General features: G+C 23.8%; 1 protein-coding gene across 2 annotated transcripts; it reads right to left on the bottom strand.

Moving 5' to 3' along the window:
• Nucleotides 1-43: 43 nt before the first annotated feature.
• LOC126896327 (uncharacterized) lies at nucleotides 44-4,315 on the bottom strand. 2 transcript variants are annotated; one of them, XM_050669009.1, is made up of 4 exons: nucleotides 4,156-4,315; nucleotides 1,948-2,235; nucleotides 1,768-1,861; nucleotides 44-491 (listed from the first exon to the last, which is right to left on the bottom strand). In XM_050669009.1, exons 1-4 carry the CDS (start codon nucleotides 4,225-4,227, stop codon nucleotides 271-273), a joined length of 675 nt encoding a protein of 224 aa, XP_050524966.1. In that variant the 5' UTR covers nucleotides 4,228-4,315; the 3' UTR covers nucleotides 44-270. The 2 variants fall into 2 exon arrangements, with proteins under 2 accessions (XP_050524966.1, XP_050524967.1); XM_050669010.1 differs by lacking the exon at nucleotides 4,156-4,315 and adding an exon at nucleotides 2,762-2,871.
• Between the last annotated feature and the right edge of the window lie 12,065 nt (nucleotides 4,316-16,380).

The raw sequence follows: 16,380 nt of genomic DNA, 5'->3' as shown, positions 1-16,380 counted from the left end.
TCTTAATCTTATAAAATGAATATCGAAATAAATATTAGAGTGGTTCAAAAATAAATAATGTATAATTCATAACTACTCGTTTAAAAAACATAAATAAATAATATTTTCTAAAAATCCAGATCTCATCAAAATTAATTAGTCATTTAACAAAATATGGTTTTATTAAATATTGAAAAAATGTTTTTACTGTTTTAAAATTGTTTAAAATGTTCCCTTTAGATTATTTATTAAAACATCAATTATAATATCATTTTATAAATGAAGTATAACTTAAGGGCTAGTAACCTTAGAAACTACACCCATAAAACGTCCAGTTACGAACAAATAAATGCATTTTTCATCTTCCATATTAAGCGTATCGTATTTGGGCCAGTTTTTGCCGTAGTATAAAACCCAATCATTTTTTATTTCTTCAAATACATAAATACACGTATCTAGATATAAGGAAGCAGCAAATGTCTCTGCGTACGAACCAATACTCTCCACTTCACCTGTAAAATAAATGACATTTAGAATACCTCTGAATTGGTTGTTACGAAAATACCAACGTATAGAGTTTAAATGTATGTTTTTTATAATTTAAATATAACGTTTAGACGATATATTTTTCTAATACTTTACAAAAATGAATACCTGAAATTTAACATTATGAAAATTTATTTTTGCTGTTTATTAATATAAAAGGATTAAAATATGCAAAAGTTAATTGGCCGCCCCTGTTATTAGCTCCTCAGTCTACCTTAAATTAAACCACAATAGAGAGGGGTGGCTACCCCTTTTGCCTGTATAAAATATTCTGAGTGTCTCAGATCTAACTGACCACACTTATAACTTTTGATTAAATTTTCATTTCGTTGAAATATATTTTTTAATTATTATTGCCTTCTACCTAATAAGAGTGTCAACATTCATTATTTAATTGAAACATACAGATTTAATTAGCACATAAAATAAAAAATAAATCATTTTTAATTTATTAACTAGATAAATATGTATGACGCCATTTAAAAAATGAATGTTGACACTCTTATAAAGTATAAGGAATGAATTAAAAAATAATAATTTATTATTCAATCGAGAAATATTTAAAATTAAAAAACACCAATAACAATTTTAAAAATAGTAGTTTTTAGCTTAATATTAGATTGGTTAATATTAAATGAATCATTTTACATATGAAAACTTTATAACTTTTTATAATTTCTCTGTAAAAATTACTATACTAAATTATTAAATATCAATTAGATACTAAATTTAATTACTATAATCAGTGTTTATTAATTTATTATTTCTATAAATTAAAAGTTTTGTAATTTATAACTTTATATAAATAAAGAAACAGTAGTTCATGTTGGTTTTGGAAAAATCCAATAATTCTTTCTAAAACGTTAACACTCTCTACAGTTTTGCATTTCAATCACTGTCAAATTTCATCTATAGTTATTCCAGTTATACTACGTTCCCACTATACTGTTTTTTTAAATTTTAAACAGACATTTGTGAGCCTTTTATCTCTTTTTTAGTCGAAATTTGTACAGCACGTATTAGTATACGTGTACACGTACCATTCCCACTCTATGTATTAAAATATATGTAACTTGATAAGTACTTTTCCCAAAATCATCATCGATCTATTAAAATTTTTTCTAAGAAAAGTGTCAAAATAAAGCAATTTCGAATTTTCATTTAGTAATAAATTTAAAAGTTATAAGCATAGTCAGATAGATTTAAAACAACCTGTGTAATAAGAATGAAGTCTAATCATACCTGTATTAGAAACTTTTACATTGTTCTCGATATATTCATCAAGTAATTCTCTGGTACCAAAAAATTCTTCAATAATGCTATTGGTTCTTAGAGTCTACATTTTTTTTATGACATTAATAACGTTATAAAGATCCAAAACTACATATTATATCTACTTTTATACATTTTTTTTAAACTTACATTTATGATTTTTTTTTCAATTTCTAAGTGTATATTTTGATTTCCACATATATATAGAGATAATGTCTTATATAGTGAATGCCTTTTATTTAACAATTCAAGCGGTATCATATTTGGTGTAAATGGTTTATTAGATTGTTCTTGATAAGTAAATCCAAGGCTTTCACATTTTTCTCTTCTCCATTTTTTGTCAACAGGATTGTAATATGTTTGTTGTGGCAATTTTTGCATGTTACATACAAAATTGTTTCCATCGAAAGAGGAAACGAATAGGGGATATTTTACTCCCTGAAAATAATTATATTTAGAAATTGTAATAAAAAAACAAAAAAAAAAACCATAAATTATAAATATAATATTATTAAATGTATTTGTTTTATAATTTTTACAATTAGGTATGAAGTAAAAACAATAAAAGTATGCAATTCCACATGAAGAAATGAATATAATTTATCGATTACATAACATATAAACAAAATTTGATTACATTATATTCTCTGATTTGATTAATTGATAATATACAATTTTGTTGTTATATTTTTAATAGTGTCATCCGCCACTTTAACCCGACTAAGTTGGCCGGCTTACGGCACGAATCCACATATAAGAATTGAATGAATACTTAAATAACGTCAAAGCGCGTTTGTTGGCTCTTTCCGAGTTTTCCCATCAAAATACTGCAAGTCAACATAACCCCCAAACTAGGGAGTTGCTAAAGTGTAGCCTCCGGACCCGCCAGTGTGGTCCAAATCAAAAGTAGAATACTATAGAGTGACTGTTCTTCAGTCACTAGCACAATAATTTTTTTCTTTACCTTTAAAAGGACGATTCAGCACAATGACTAGCCAGCTAGTAGTTATTAGGACTAACTTAAAGACCAGAACTCCAATCTTAACTCTGTCGCACACACCAATATTAGACTTAAAAAAATTTAGAAGTCATGAGTCTTTTAACGGTTACAGACAGTTATATCTTAAATATATAATTGTAACACATATACAAAAATATTAAAATAATAATAAACACAAAATTTTAATAACGCTCGTACGAATATAAAAAATAACGCTTAAATATATCATTTACAGAGACTTCAATAGTCAAAATGCAAAATTTTTATAAAGAGTTGAAGTTAATCAAAATAATTTTTAGTTTGATTCGGCCTCATAGATTCGTTTCATTATTGTAATCTAATCTAACTTAATATGATACACACTTGTAAATTGTAATTCTTTTAGCATTTTTATATTTTTTTTTATGAGTTATAAACTAAAAAACTTGTTAACTGGTTGGTAGACATTTTGATATATTAATTTTAAAATTGACATTAACATTTAAAAATGATAGAGTTTACCCATACATTTTTATAAAAACACACAAGAAAAAATAAAAATAAATTGTGTGATTCGCACTCATTTAAAAAATAAGATATTTACTTAAGAACAGTTCATTTTTTTTTTACCTAACAAATCAAAATAATGTTTAAAATAATTAACTAAACTACAATATTAAAAAAAAAAGATTAATATTTTATTTGACAAACATTTTTATATCATATCAAAATAACTCTTGATGATAAAATACTATATTATTAACAAACACAGTTCATATAAATTAAATTAAATCACAATAAAATTTATTTATAATTAAAAATTTAATGTAAACGTGTCATACATTATAAATTAAACTATATATTATAGTAATATAATAGTACTTAAAAATATAAAATTTCAGCAGGTGTTTTCCCTGCTCCTGAATTTTTCTGTATATGGAACTCAAAATAAAAGTATGATACTAAATGAATCTGATATAGTGGTAAACACATTAAACCACTTTAAATCTTTCACAAATGTACAAGTAAAGTTTATAAAGATGGCAATATATAAATCTAAATATAATACTGATAAATTGTTCATATTTTCTGTTTTTAAATGACACTACATTTAAAAACAAACAAGAATCAAACAAGAAAAAAAGGAAAAATACTCATACGTTTTAATTATTCGTGCACAAAGAAGTTAATCATGTATGCTTTTTTATTTAATGTAAAAGTATATTTAATAAAAGAGGTCTCAGACATTTTATTTAAATTTTATTAAAACAGTTTTTCATAGAAAATAGAACTATTAAAAATCATACTTTATGAATAACTACGGATATACTAATAATAAAATATAATTACTTATCAATAATATTTATAAGTATAATTACCTCATGGGAATTTAATGGCTGAATGAAATATATCAAACAAAAAATTACAATATTTTTTATAGAATACTCCATTACAAAAAATCAGTTGTGCTTAGTAGTCAACGTCAATTATTATTATTAACATTTAGAACTTCTTTTTTCCTATTATAAACGTTTGAGTCAATAAAAACAATAAATGAGCCGTGAGGTCTGTTTCGTAATAAAAAAAAAGGACACTGCATTTGAATAAATACTTAAAACAAATATAATTTAAAATAATACAAGTGTGAAAATACAAAGAATACATTAGTTAAGTTATTAATATTTTTGTATAAGGATTGGTCTACTCTTATGAAAATGATTTGATCTGAAAATATTTCATAATTTAATTATAAAATAATTTAAGTATATTTTATCCAATCTTTCATCAAATAATAATAATATTTTCTAGAATTTATATACATATATAAAAATCGTATTTTTATTTTAAAATTTTTATGTATATTTTAATTTTTATAATAAATAACTGTTGAAGAACGTGAAAAAATTATAGTTGATTTATTGTAACTTTTTGTAAAAAGTGGACTTGATATATTTTTTCTAATCATAATGTAAAGGATATCTGAAAATAAACTATTTAGTGACTTTACTGTATAGTTATATTTCTTTATTCATATATGTTAAAATATCACACTTATAATAATGATAAATAATATTTTAACAATATAAAATAATATTTTTTATCTGAAAAATTTTCTATAATTATTATGTAAAAATATTTGTAAGTTACTAAGATAAAAATTTTAATTCTTTAATAAATGTTAAAAATTAGAATTTTCTAGCAAATTAACAGTTATGGATATGTTATCAAAAAATATTATATTGTAGTAGGACTTTATTTAGATTTTTTCTTTATTATAAAAAGTACTAGTAACCACGTATTAAAATTAGATTAGACAATGTTTTAGTTAAAACTTCGGCAGTATTCGTTTTCTAGTAGTATTCATTCTCTAGTTTTTAAAAATCATAAATATCGTGTTTAGAGGTATATATTTGGGAAAGTATTTATTTTCAGTTATAAATAATAAAAAATGAATAAAAACTCTTGCCTATTTATTGATAAATATAAGTTTTTAAAGTAAAATTATAATGTTTAAGAATCAGCATATGCGCGTGCATAAGAATTTGGAAATATTATTTTCCAATTTTACTAGTAAATAACTAGATTTTATTTTTTTAATCAAAAATAATAATACATCATTCAAGTAACTAGAAATATAACGGTTAAAGGAGACATAGTTATCAAAACTCTTTCAAAGCGCAGATTATTTTTAAAAAAAATGATAGCACAGTGTGGACGTGGCATAGTTGGAACAAGTAAAGACAATAGTGATTTTAATCACTATCATAAGAAACGCTTCGGTGCAAATCTATAAATAGTGTTTACAAAAGCAACATCAACAACTCCAATTTCCTTAATTATATCCTGATTAGTAGTTAAAAGTATAATTTATGAATAAATATTTATTATAGCAATTGAATATAGTATGAATTTAATTTTTAATAATTTAATATTGTAATTTTTACGGAGAAATAATAAAAAATTATAAAGTAGTTTCTTTTGTTACTTCTATGACAAAAATGTATAAAAACTAAAGGGCTTGATGCTAAAATTTATAAAAACATTTTTTTTTACTTATAAACAAATACATTGGTACACAAGGAACTTTCATCGGAATTACAAATTTACTTTTCTAAATCAACTTTTCTCACTGTTTTCAAATATTCTGAATTCAAACTTTTTCTATCACTTATAAGTTTTGATATTACTACTTATTATTAAAAAATGTGCATTTACATAAAAAAAAATAAATAAAAAAAAAAAATTGTTTTAAATTATTACTGATTTTGATTTTTAATATGTTAAAAATAATCAGTGCAAAATGTCATTTTTTAACCATTTTTTTTTTTTTGGGTCCTTTAAAGTGGATTTTAATTGCCTGTATGGAGAAAGCTGGTTAAGTAAATTTTATAAAGGGGATTTTTTTTCAATTATTAAGGATAATATTTTTAATTAGTTACTAGTTGTGATAATTTGACCTAAATATAAAAAAATGGACAAGTGAGAGGTGGTAAAATAAATGAGAGTCACATAAAAAAACCAATTAATGTTATTGAATCTAAATGAGATAAAAATCAAATAAATTCAACATTACTCTTAAAGAATTTTAAAAAAATGTAATTTTGATTGGGATCCGAACTTCGTATCACAAGCTTAAAAGGCATATATGTTATTGACTCAGTAATCTTACGTCGCTTTCAACTTTATATAAAAATTTCAATTTAATCTAGTTAAAATTTCAAATTTATTTTTCTTGACTTAAAAAAGAAAAAAAATTTAAATAATTTTAACTTTCTATGCTATGTCAATTAAATTTATATAATATTTTTGAAAATCAGTGTACTTACCTTGAAGGTATTTTAAAATTAAATAAAATTCAAAATCGAGAATTTTAACATAAAAATAGCATATTTTTTATTACGGTAGCCATTTTCACTATGAAAAAAACCTGAAGTTCGAAATTTTTATCCATATTGAAGTATATTACATTAGCTCTAATTTAAGATATGTATATAAAAGTGTCAGTATTTTCGAAACATTGAAAAATTATGTTGAGAAAGTTAATTTTTTGTAGAAAAGTTATCATTTTGATAACTTAAATAATAAATAATCCCCTCTGCGAGCAAGTGAAGGGTCAGATTTTTAAAAAAATATACCAAATGATGAGTAAATACTTAATGTATTTATAAAAATTATTTAGATTCATCCATTATTCAAAAAGTTATGGCAGTTTAAAGTAAAAAAAATTTCGAAAATTACTGTTTTTAAAAGATGTAATTTTTGGGGGGATTTTCCCAATTTACGGCGAATGGGACAATTTTTTTCAATTTTTGATGTTAATATCTTCAATTAAATACGATTTGTGATCTTTTAACGTATTGTTCATCAAAATCAGTCCAGTGAGAGCTAAGAATAAGTGGTAACAAACACAAAAAATAATAATAATAATAAACACATCATAATAAAATTAATACATTCTCAGCTTCGCATCTAAGTTAAAAAAAGAGTTTTAAAATAAAGTTATACTACTGCGAAATTTGCACCAATATGAATAATTTTTTATAAGACCTGATCAAAAGATTTTCTTGAATCACGTGAAATATCCTATATAAATACGTATAGTTAATATCAAAGGCGAACGGTGTTCATAAATTGCACTTTATTAAATGTATGTATGTCCATCAAAATTATTTATAAAAATATTGATCATTTTTATTAAATCTAATTTAATCTTCTAATCACTGAGTTATGCCTAATAAATACAGAGTGAATTCATATGTATTTATAAATGTTCTTAAGTTATTCCAAACACGTCATCAGCCTGTACAAATTGTTATAATCGACTTGAAAACTTAGAAATATAATCTAATGGGGTTATAATGTTGGGGAAAATTAGGGGGTGTATTACTTTCTAAAACAAATACTATTTCTACGCTGCTGTTTATTCCAAAAAATAAATTTTCAGAAACTTGGTTCCTTTTAAAATGGTGCATAGAACATTTATAAGTGCATTTAATTCAGGACTCTATTAATATATTTTATTATTTTTTTAATTCAGAATTGCTGACGACCCGGGTGAAAATTAAAAATGTGGAGTCCTAAAATAGTTCAAATAAGCACATATTTGTGAAACGAAAATCATATAATTTCATAAAAAATAAATATTTTAAATTACTTTTGATTTCTTACGTTGTAATTAAGTGAGCCAATGAAAATTTTTCATAATAATTTTTTTAGTTTTTTCTCAATATAATTTTAAAATGATTAATAATTAATTCATTGAACAAATTTTTACATATTTTTAAAATCTTTTATAAAATTTAAGCTTTATCGGTTATTACAGCCCAATATCGAAAATAAATTAATTTTTGGTAACACATTTTTTCGTCCAAAAAATAAAAAATAAATAGTGACTATAAAAACTATATTATTAAATACTTATAAATTATAAATTATACAAAAATATGCTATAGTATGACTTTATAGTAATTAAATTTTAATTTAAATGTTTTATAATTTACAATAACTAAACTCTAGTTATTGTATTTTATGAAAAATTCCTTAGCCCTTTAAAAATATTAGTAAATTTCAAAGAATCGATGTTATTAAAAATATAAATATACTCTAATTAACATAGAAATCAAAAAAGAAGATTCACTTTACTTGAAAATATTATCGCAAAAGATTAACACTATTGTTTTTTATATCCCTTCGCGTTTAAATGTAATAACTTTTTAGATATTTGAAATAACACATGTAGTATGACTTCGTGACTTAATGCAGTTACGTTTTTATGTATCTATTTACATATTCTCAATTGTTGTCGGCACTTAGATCTCTTAAAAACTAGAGTTACGGAATTCCAACCTATTTCACTCTGTTATTCCGTTAGATTAAGTCTGTGATTTATTTTATCGGTTTTTTTATTGATTCCGTGCCGGCAATATGCTGACATATTTAAATAAGTTGTCGTCGAGCTTTTCCTGGTAGCTAATTAACATGAGAAGTTGGTGTTACATGTTTGCTGATTTCATAAGACGATCGTTTGATGTAGAATACATTTATGTTATATTACACTTCCTCTTAATAAATAAATCTGACATAGGGTATATTGTATGAATCCCTTCTTTAAAATCGTTAAATATTCTTACATATTTGTATAACCTAATACTAGTTCTAAATAACCATTTAAATTCAACAAAAGTATATATAATATTAGAATATTTTCAGATGTAAATACATCTCATCATTATTTGACATCCAGCTGTGTAAATGCTTATACAGAATAATAGATTAAAGTTTCAATCGCCTCTATGATAAGTCTACGAAAGTATTCTAAAATAAGTTCCTAAAAAGATATTAAATGTACCTTATTATCCAGTTGATTTTATTTTTGAATAATATCAAATGATCTCTAAAAGTATTGTTGGCTATATAATACTCTTTTTGTCTTCTTGTTGACATACAAAATAAGTAAAAATAAAATCTTTTGCTATGCATAGCACGCAATATCTGAATTCGCAACCTATAACTTAACGAAAAATAAATAGTTTAGTAATAAAAAAAACATAATACTTTCTTTGTATTTGATGTATAGGTTGAAAAAACATATTCAAGAATAGCTAAATGGTCCCCCCTAGTTAACACCAATAGTGAGCGATTAGGATTGTCATGTATGAAGCGTAGTACCTTCTAGGAAATATTTTATTTAGGTTAAAAATAAAGGTTCCTATTTAAAAAAATTTAAATAATGATTTTTGATACTTACTATTATTTAATTGTATATTATTATTGTTCTTCTGTAATATTATACAGGTTACAAATTAAATAATCGTTCATATTTAGATAATTAAAAATATTCAATACTTTTGAGAAAATGAGTGTCTTATTCAAAATTAACTTAATTTGTAACATTTAATAATTTTATAGCTTAATAAGTAAAAGTAAAAAATTATTTGATCATTTCTCAAAAACGTTGTCCATTTATTAGCATTAAAAATTTACAAAACCATTCGTTATTTAATCATACCTATTAAGGAAGTTAATTTTATAATAAAAAATGGTAGCACAGTGGGGTCGCGGCATAGTGTAAACAAAGCATATTTGGGACAAGTATAGATGATATTTTACAAATTAAAATCACTATCATAAGAAACATTTCGATGCAAAAGTCTAGATAGTATTTCATTTTAGAAATCGGTGGATAATTTCAAAACCAAAATGAACTCCTATTTATTTAATTATTATATAAGTATAATTTATGAATAAATATTTATTATAGCAATTGAATATAGTATGAATTTAATTTTTAATAATTTAATATTGTAATTTTTACGGAGAAATAATAAAAAATTATAAAGTAGTTGTTACTTTTATGGTAAACGTGTATAAAAATTGAAAGGCTTGATACAAAACTTTTCAGATGATAATTTGTTGTTAATAAGAATAAATGATCTACAAGGAATTTTCATCAGAGTCAAAAATACTTTTCTTGAGAATTTGATTGCGTTGGTTTCAAATCTGCAAATATATTTTTTTCGTCACCACTAACTTTTGATATTTTTATAAATTAGTTAAAAACGAGTATTAACATATAAAAAATACAGATTAAAATGAAATTCAACAATACAAAAGCTGACGAAAACATAGATGAAACTAGACACAGAATTTCTTGAATATTATTATAGTATAGAATACTATAGGAAATAACTATACGGAAAATAGTTCTAAATATTTCAATTGTGGCATTTATCTAAACAGCAAGAGTTACATAGAAATAAATAGTATTTCTATTAAAATGATTTACTACAGTATCTATACAAAAAATATAATAAGTGACTTTAACGAATTTTTGGGGTTTTTTTTTTATAAATTTACTGTTTATAGTAATTATAAAAGTTCCTGACCTATCAATTTAAACAAAACAATTTTTTATATATTCATAAAATTTGCAAATTAATGACATTAATTTCAAACTTACTAGTACAACTAAAAAAAGTTTAATATTTTAAAATTATAAACTTTCATAAAAATTAACTTTAAATAAACTTAAACAAGAAAAAGGTTAAACACGATATTTTGAATAATTCACACAGTATTTTAAACATATAAAAAATAAATTTTTAAATGTAAATACTCGTTTTTATATATTAGTAATAATAATAATAATAAAAAGAGATAGAAAAATTCTAATTGTACATTTGAAATCAGCGCAAAAACTTGGTTTAGTAAAATATATTTTATTTCTATGCTGATTAATAAATGTTTCATTTTATTAATATGATTTTACTGTGTAATTCTATATAAAAACGAATTATATACTCTTATTATTTGTGGAGATATTTAATTAAAAAAAGTTTTTTTGCCTTTTTTTCTGTAGATATTTATCTATATTTCTAAAATTAAATATTTATTACAATATTTGGTGACTTTAAGTTCAACATGCTTAAAATTGTGTTTTTTGACACATTGATCCTTAAAATTGGTCCAGTGTGAATTGAATATTTTTCATAGTTTTGTACCGATATTAAAAAAAACAATAAAAAAAAATTATTAAAAATATCTACTCAAATGAGCGTGTTATAATAATTGATTTTATTAGATGAATTCAGGTGATCCCCAAAGTGAATTTTTTAGGAATGAATTATATAGTACATCTTACCAAAAAATTTGGAATATTATACAATGATAGTAGAACACACTAAAAGCGTTAAAAAAAATTAATAAAATACAAAGTAAAATTATTCAACAAAAAGGAACATTTTTTTCAATTTTTAAAGTAATATCTTTAACTAGATACAAAGTGTTTTCACATAATGTTTTTTTAAAACAATTCGTCAAATGAGAGCTAAAAAAAATGAATTATAGACACAAAAAAAATCTCATGGTAAAATAATTTTACTACCTATACCTTATATCTTCTATATTTCTTATATATTACTACCTATATCTTCTCACAAGGAGAAACTACACTGATGGAGTCCTTTATATCCATTAAAGTTATTCAATATAAATAAGATAAAAATCAAATGAATTTAAAATTGTTTTCTAACTCAAAAAGGATTAAGCAATAAATGATAATAGAGCCAATTCAACGGCCAGTGTTCGAACCTCGTACCACGAGCGTAAAAAACATAAATGTTACTGTTTGGACACTAGTACATCACGTGTAATGGTAGGGACAATTTAAGCTTATTCAAAAATTAAAAAACGTGTATCTTAATTCAGGGGAGACAAAATATTTAAAATAAGTTAAACTTTATATTCCATGTAAGCGATATGAAAATAGGTATCTTCATTACTATAGCAAAACCCTTGTAAGGTATTTTAATATAAAAAAAAATCGTCTAGTTATACATTTTTTAAAAAGTAATATTGGAGTAAAATAAAAAAAAAAATGTACATAAAGACAATTTAACATTGAATTTTATTTAAGTAGGGACATAACGACTTTTTCATGACTTTGACAAACGTCAAAAATAAAAAAAAATTGAACACAAAAATTATAATTATTGAATAATATTTGAATTTATAAGGCTTCTTGAAAGTATATGTAATATAGTTGTCAAATTTTCGGAAATTTTTAAGTAATTTTCTAAAAAGTTAAAAAAATTTCTTTTAGTATTTTCTTAATAATCTTTAAATTTGATTTTAAATGACGGTGAATTACTTTATATTTATTATTAGAAATTTTTCAGCCACCCTGCTTTTCTTGTCTAGGTATAAAAATGTTAATAACTCAAAAATAATTATTATATTAAATAATTAAATAATATACAATATATTGAAAATATAAAGTCGTGTTCCACTTTTATAATCATTAAACATATTTTACTTTGTGAATATAAATATATAGGTATTTTTTAAAGTAAGAACTTATCTTTAAGTGAACAAGGCTAATTATTTATTAATTTTCATTGACTAGTTTAATATTATTTAATATTTGATATGTTCTTATATTTATTATTATACTAGTGGTGTCATTTCTTTATTTTTAGGGCATATGAACTTTCTAATAGACACTTTTTATACTCAAAATTTTTATTATTGACCAATTTTTTAAAAATTTTTATAATTATGATATTTTGGAAAAAAATACCAAATTTCTGTGGGTCACTGAAAAATCAGTATGTGTGATCGCCTAATCTACCACCTCCCAAATGACGCTTCTAATTAATTACATTTCAGACATTACTTTTATTTTATTCAAGCAAATTTATTTTTAATAATCTAACAAAATAAGATTCTGTACCACGAATGGTCAAAAACAAAAGTACTTTTACACATTAGTAATAAATTGTGACACTAATCACGGTTATAAAAGAAAACGTATTCAATATATAAAATGACGTTATTATTCATTACTACTGAATTGCAACTATCAAGGTGAAGGGCTTGTCGGTACATTGCCACGACTCTGCGAAAACTGGACCAAAAAATAGAATGATAAAAAAAAAAAATTCCTTACGAATTAATTCAACGATATATGTATTGAAAATAAGTAAGCTCCTCGTACCTATCAAGAAATGAATGGATACATAAAGCAATAAATGTAGTATAGTTAAGGTTTCGTAGAAAATAACAGTTATAGCAGTTAATTAAAATTGTATCACTACTGTTCACACGTACAAGTAGACTCACCTACAACTTGTTATGACTTAGAGTGAAAATATTATTCTGGTACAAAAAACTTACTGCATATTATGTGTATGAGTTAGTTATAAGATTAATAACAATTGCGCCTTGTAGTATGTAACATCGTTCATAATTTCGTTGGCTTCCGCTGTCGGTATTGAAAATATGATGTTAGTAATAGAACACTTGTATCTTGAACTTTGCTATTTAATAATAATGTGCAGTATTTATCCAACAAAGGCAAGAAATATGATCTAGCTGTCAAAATGTAAATAAATGATGAATTTTTAATTTATATAAAATAATCCGTGATCGAATTCAGGGTCTCGATTTTCATGGGCGCATGAATTTGACCTTGGTTATATAGTCGTGTCTTGAAACTATTTATTTCAATAATGTTTTAAATAGTATACCTATAAATACATGAATTTTTTCATTCGTGTCATTAAAAAATTATAAGATATGTAGGTGTGAAGAAGTTCCACTTTTAACTGTCTATAATATTATTCAGCACAAATTACCCTTTTACGCTATAGGTGTAATAATTAAGTAATTTAATGATCAGTGCTGAAATTATATCATTTTTTGTATTACACATTATTTTTAAATCGCTAATCTGCATCCTAATCAGTTTTTATAAAAATGACACATTTTTAAATTTTTGTTTAAATAGGAAGACAAGTTAAAAATTATAATCCACGATAAAATTAGATGCTGAAACCAAAAATATGATTTTAATACATCTCCAGAATTAATCAATCAACATTTGATATAAGACTTTATCGTACTTCAAATTTACTTTCAAAATTAATGATTGAAATTTCGAACACAATATCTTTTATCCAATACTAATACTTCAAAGAAACTTAAAGTGTTATATATATTTTTTAACTGCTAGTTACATATAGTATATCGTAAAAATTATTTGAATAATCGAAAAATTTTTTTCTAACCACATAATCAAAATATAAACAGAAGAAGACTAGAAACATTAATAGATAAAAATTGGTTAGGGAGTTGAATGTATGTAAAAATGTTTACGATTTGAACTATAAACAAATATTTATGATAAAGCGGGGGTGTTCGTGAGAAATGGATAGAAAAGGGAAGAGGAAATAAAATATACCAAGAAACCAGTTTAAATGTCCACCCCCCTTTTCGTTGCATTCTATAATACAGTACGTGTGATATTCAAGACGTAACGATTGTAAATGAAACTGCACTAGGAGATAAAAAGAAAAATAAATAATGAAGGAAAAATGTCTCCGTTGCTGTGCAATAAATCACTAATGCATACATTTTTATGCTTATTACGATTATAGTAAAATTACAGGTCTTAACGGTCAATAGTCCTACGAATATACCTAACAATTATGGGAATTAGGAGTGAGGTTAGACACAAATAAAAATTGTAGTTTTACGCTTACTAATTGAAATATTACTTCAAAACTACTTTATTTACTATATAAATACGTAGAAATTTGCCATGGGGATATATATATATATAAAAAAATTTAACTATACCCACTAACAACTTTAGGTTTTTGGGATAGGAACAATGGTAAAGTTCCCGTTTGGCTGGAAATCATACCATGACTTTTTTTTGTATTTTAACAATTTATCTTTTATCTATTAAAAAGCAAATTGGGCCAGTTTGATTAATTTTTCCAGATCGGTTATTTCTAAAATGTGCCGCTGTCACAAAAAAAAGTGTAAAAACTACTTAATTATTATAATTAACATCTTTTCATAATTACATTTAAATCTGTTATAATCCAATTTAGTAATCTAATAATCTATTGCAATATATAAATCAGATGAGAAAAATATTACCGTTATTGGATTATTTTTAAGTAAGATAATTATACCAACAACTTTTAAATGAAATAAGAATCGTGGGAATTGTTATATTTTTAGCATTATTAATTTTTAGTATCATCTTAACACCTATTTTTAAGACTATGTTTTACTATTTAAAGTAAAACTTCACCCTTCATAAACCATTTGACCCTATTTTATGACCACTATAACGCCCCTGACCTTTTAGTAACGAATAATACTGTCATTATTTACATGTCCTGTAGGAATATAGCCTACAACTACTACCCTGAACAAATTGCTGCAACTATTTCACATAGATAGTATTGTACCCCAATAACCGCTACCACCACATTTTACTTTCAATGAGCCTAAAAAAGAAATTGCAACTCATCACAATAGGTCTATACGTTTAGTACTGAGAAATACAAGGCTAGTATTTCTGAGCTGGCCGATTATTGTGACGATATTTTGCGACAATCATAAAGGGGTAACTTTAAAAAATAACAATTTTAGAAAAAAATTACACAATATGTGCAGAGTGAATACAAACGATCAAGTAGCAAAAAGGCGGCTTTTTGTGAAAGAGAAAAGACACGATTTGAGAACTTGCAGAGCAATTCAAAAACAACCGAGGGTCTGATGCAATAAATAGAAATAAATTCTATTTAAATTCAGCATTTTTAAAAATACACAATAGACAAGCTAACAGAATTCTTGCTTTTGTTTACCTAGACATAAAATATTTACAATATGTCGACATTTTCAAATATTTAGATCTAAGTACACATGTCCTCGTTCTTGTATAGTACAATTTTACATTTGAAATTACAATACTTGTATTGTATAGAATATTTGGATTTACATAAATTCATCAGGCGCCAATTTATCGTGGTCTAATTAATTACGCGTCATTTTATTGCAAAATTTCGTCAAATAAAAATAATGATAATAATCACATTAAACACTATTTACTAAAAACATTTAAATAGTTGCATAAAACACTTATCATAGTAAAAACGATCGTTGTTTACATGTATAAACAAAATTGATGAAATTTACAATTGCAATTGAAAGTTATGAGTTATTCCTTGTAACATCATTTATTTGTTTTATCGGAGACCTGCAGTTTAAAATACGTCGTGAAAAATTAAAAAATATCCTTTTATTAG

Source organism: Daktulosphaira vitifoliae, unplaced genomic scaffold (assembly GCF_025091365.1).
Source record: "Daktulosphaira vitifoliae isolate Bord-2020 unplaced genomic scaffold, ASM2509136v1 Scaffold_1, whole genome shotgun sequence".
In the NCBI taxonomy this organism is placed as follows: Eukaryota; Metazoa; Arthropoda; class Insecta; order Hemiptera; family Phylloxeridae; genus Daktulosphaira; species Daktulosphaira vitifoliae.
The sequence above is the reverse complement of the archived record's forward strand: the minus strand, read 5'-3'. Positions and strand labels throughout refer to the sequence as shown.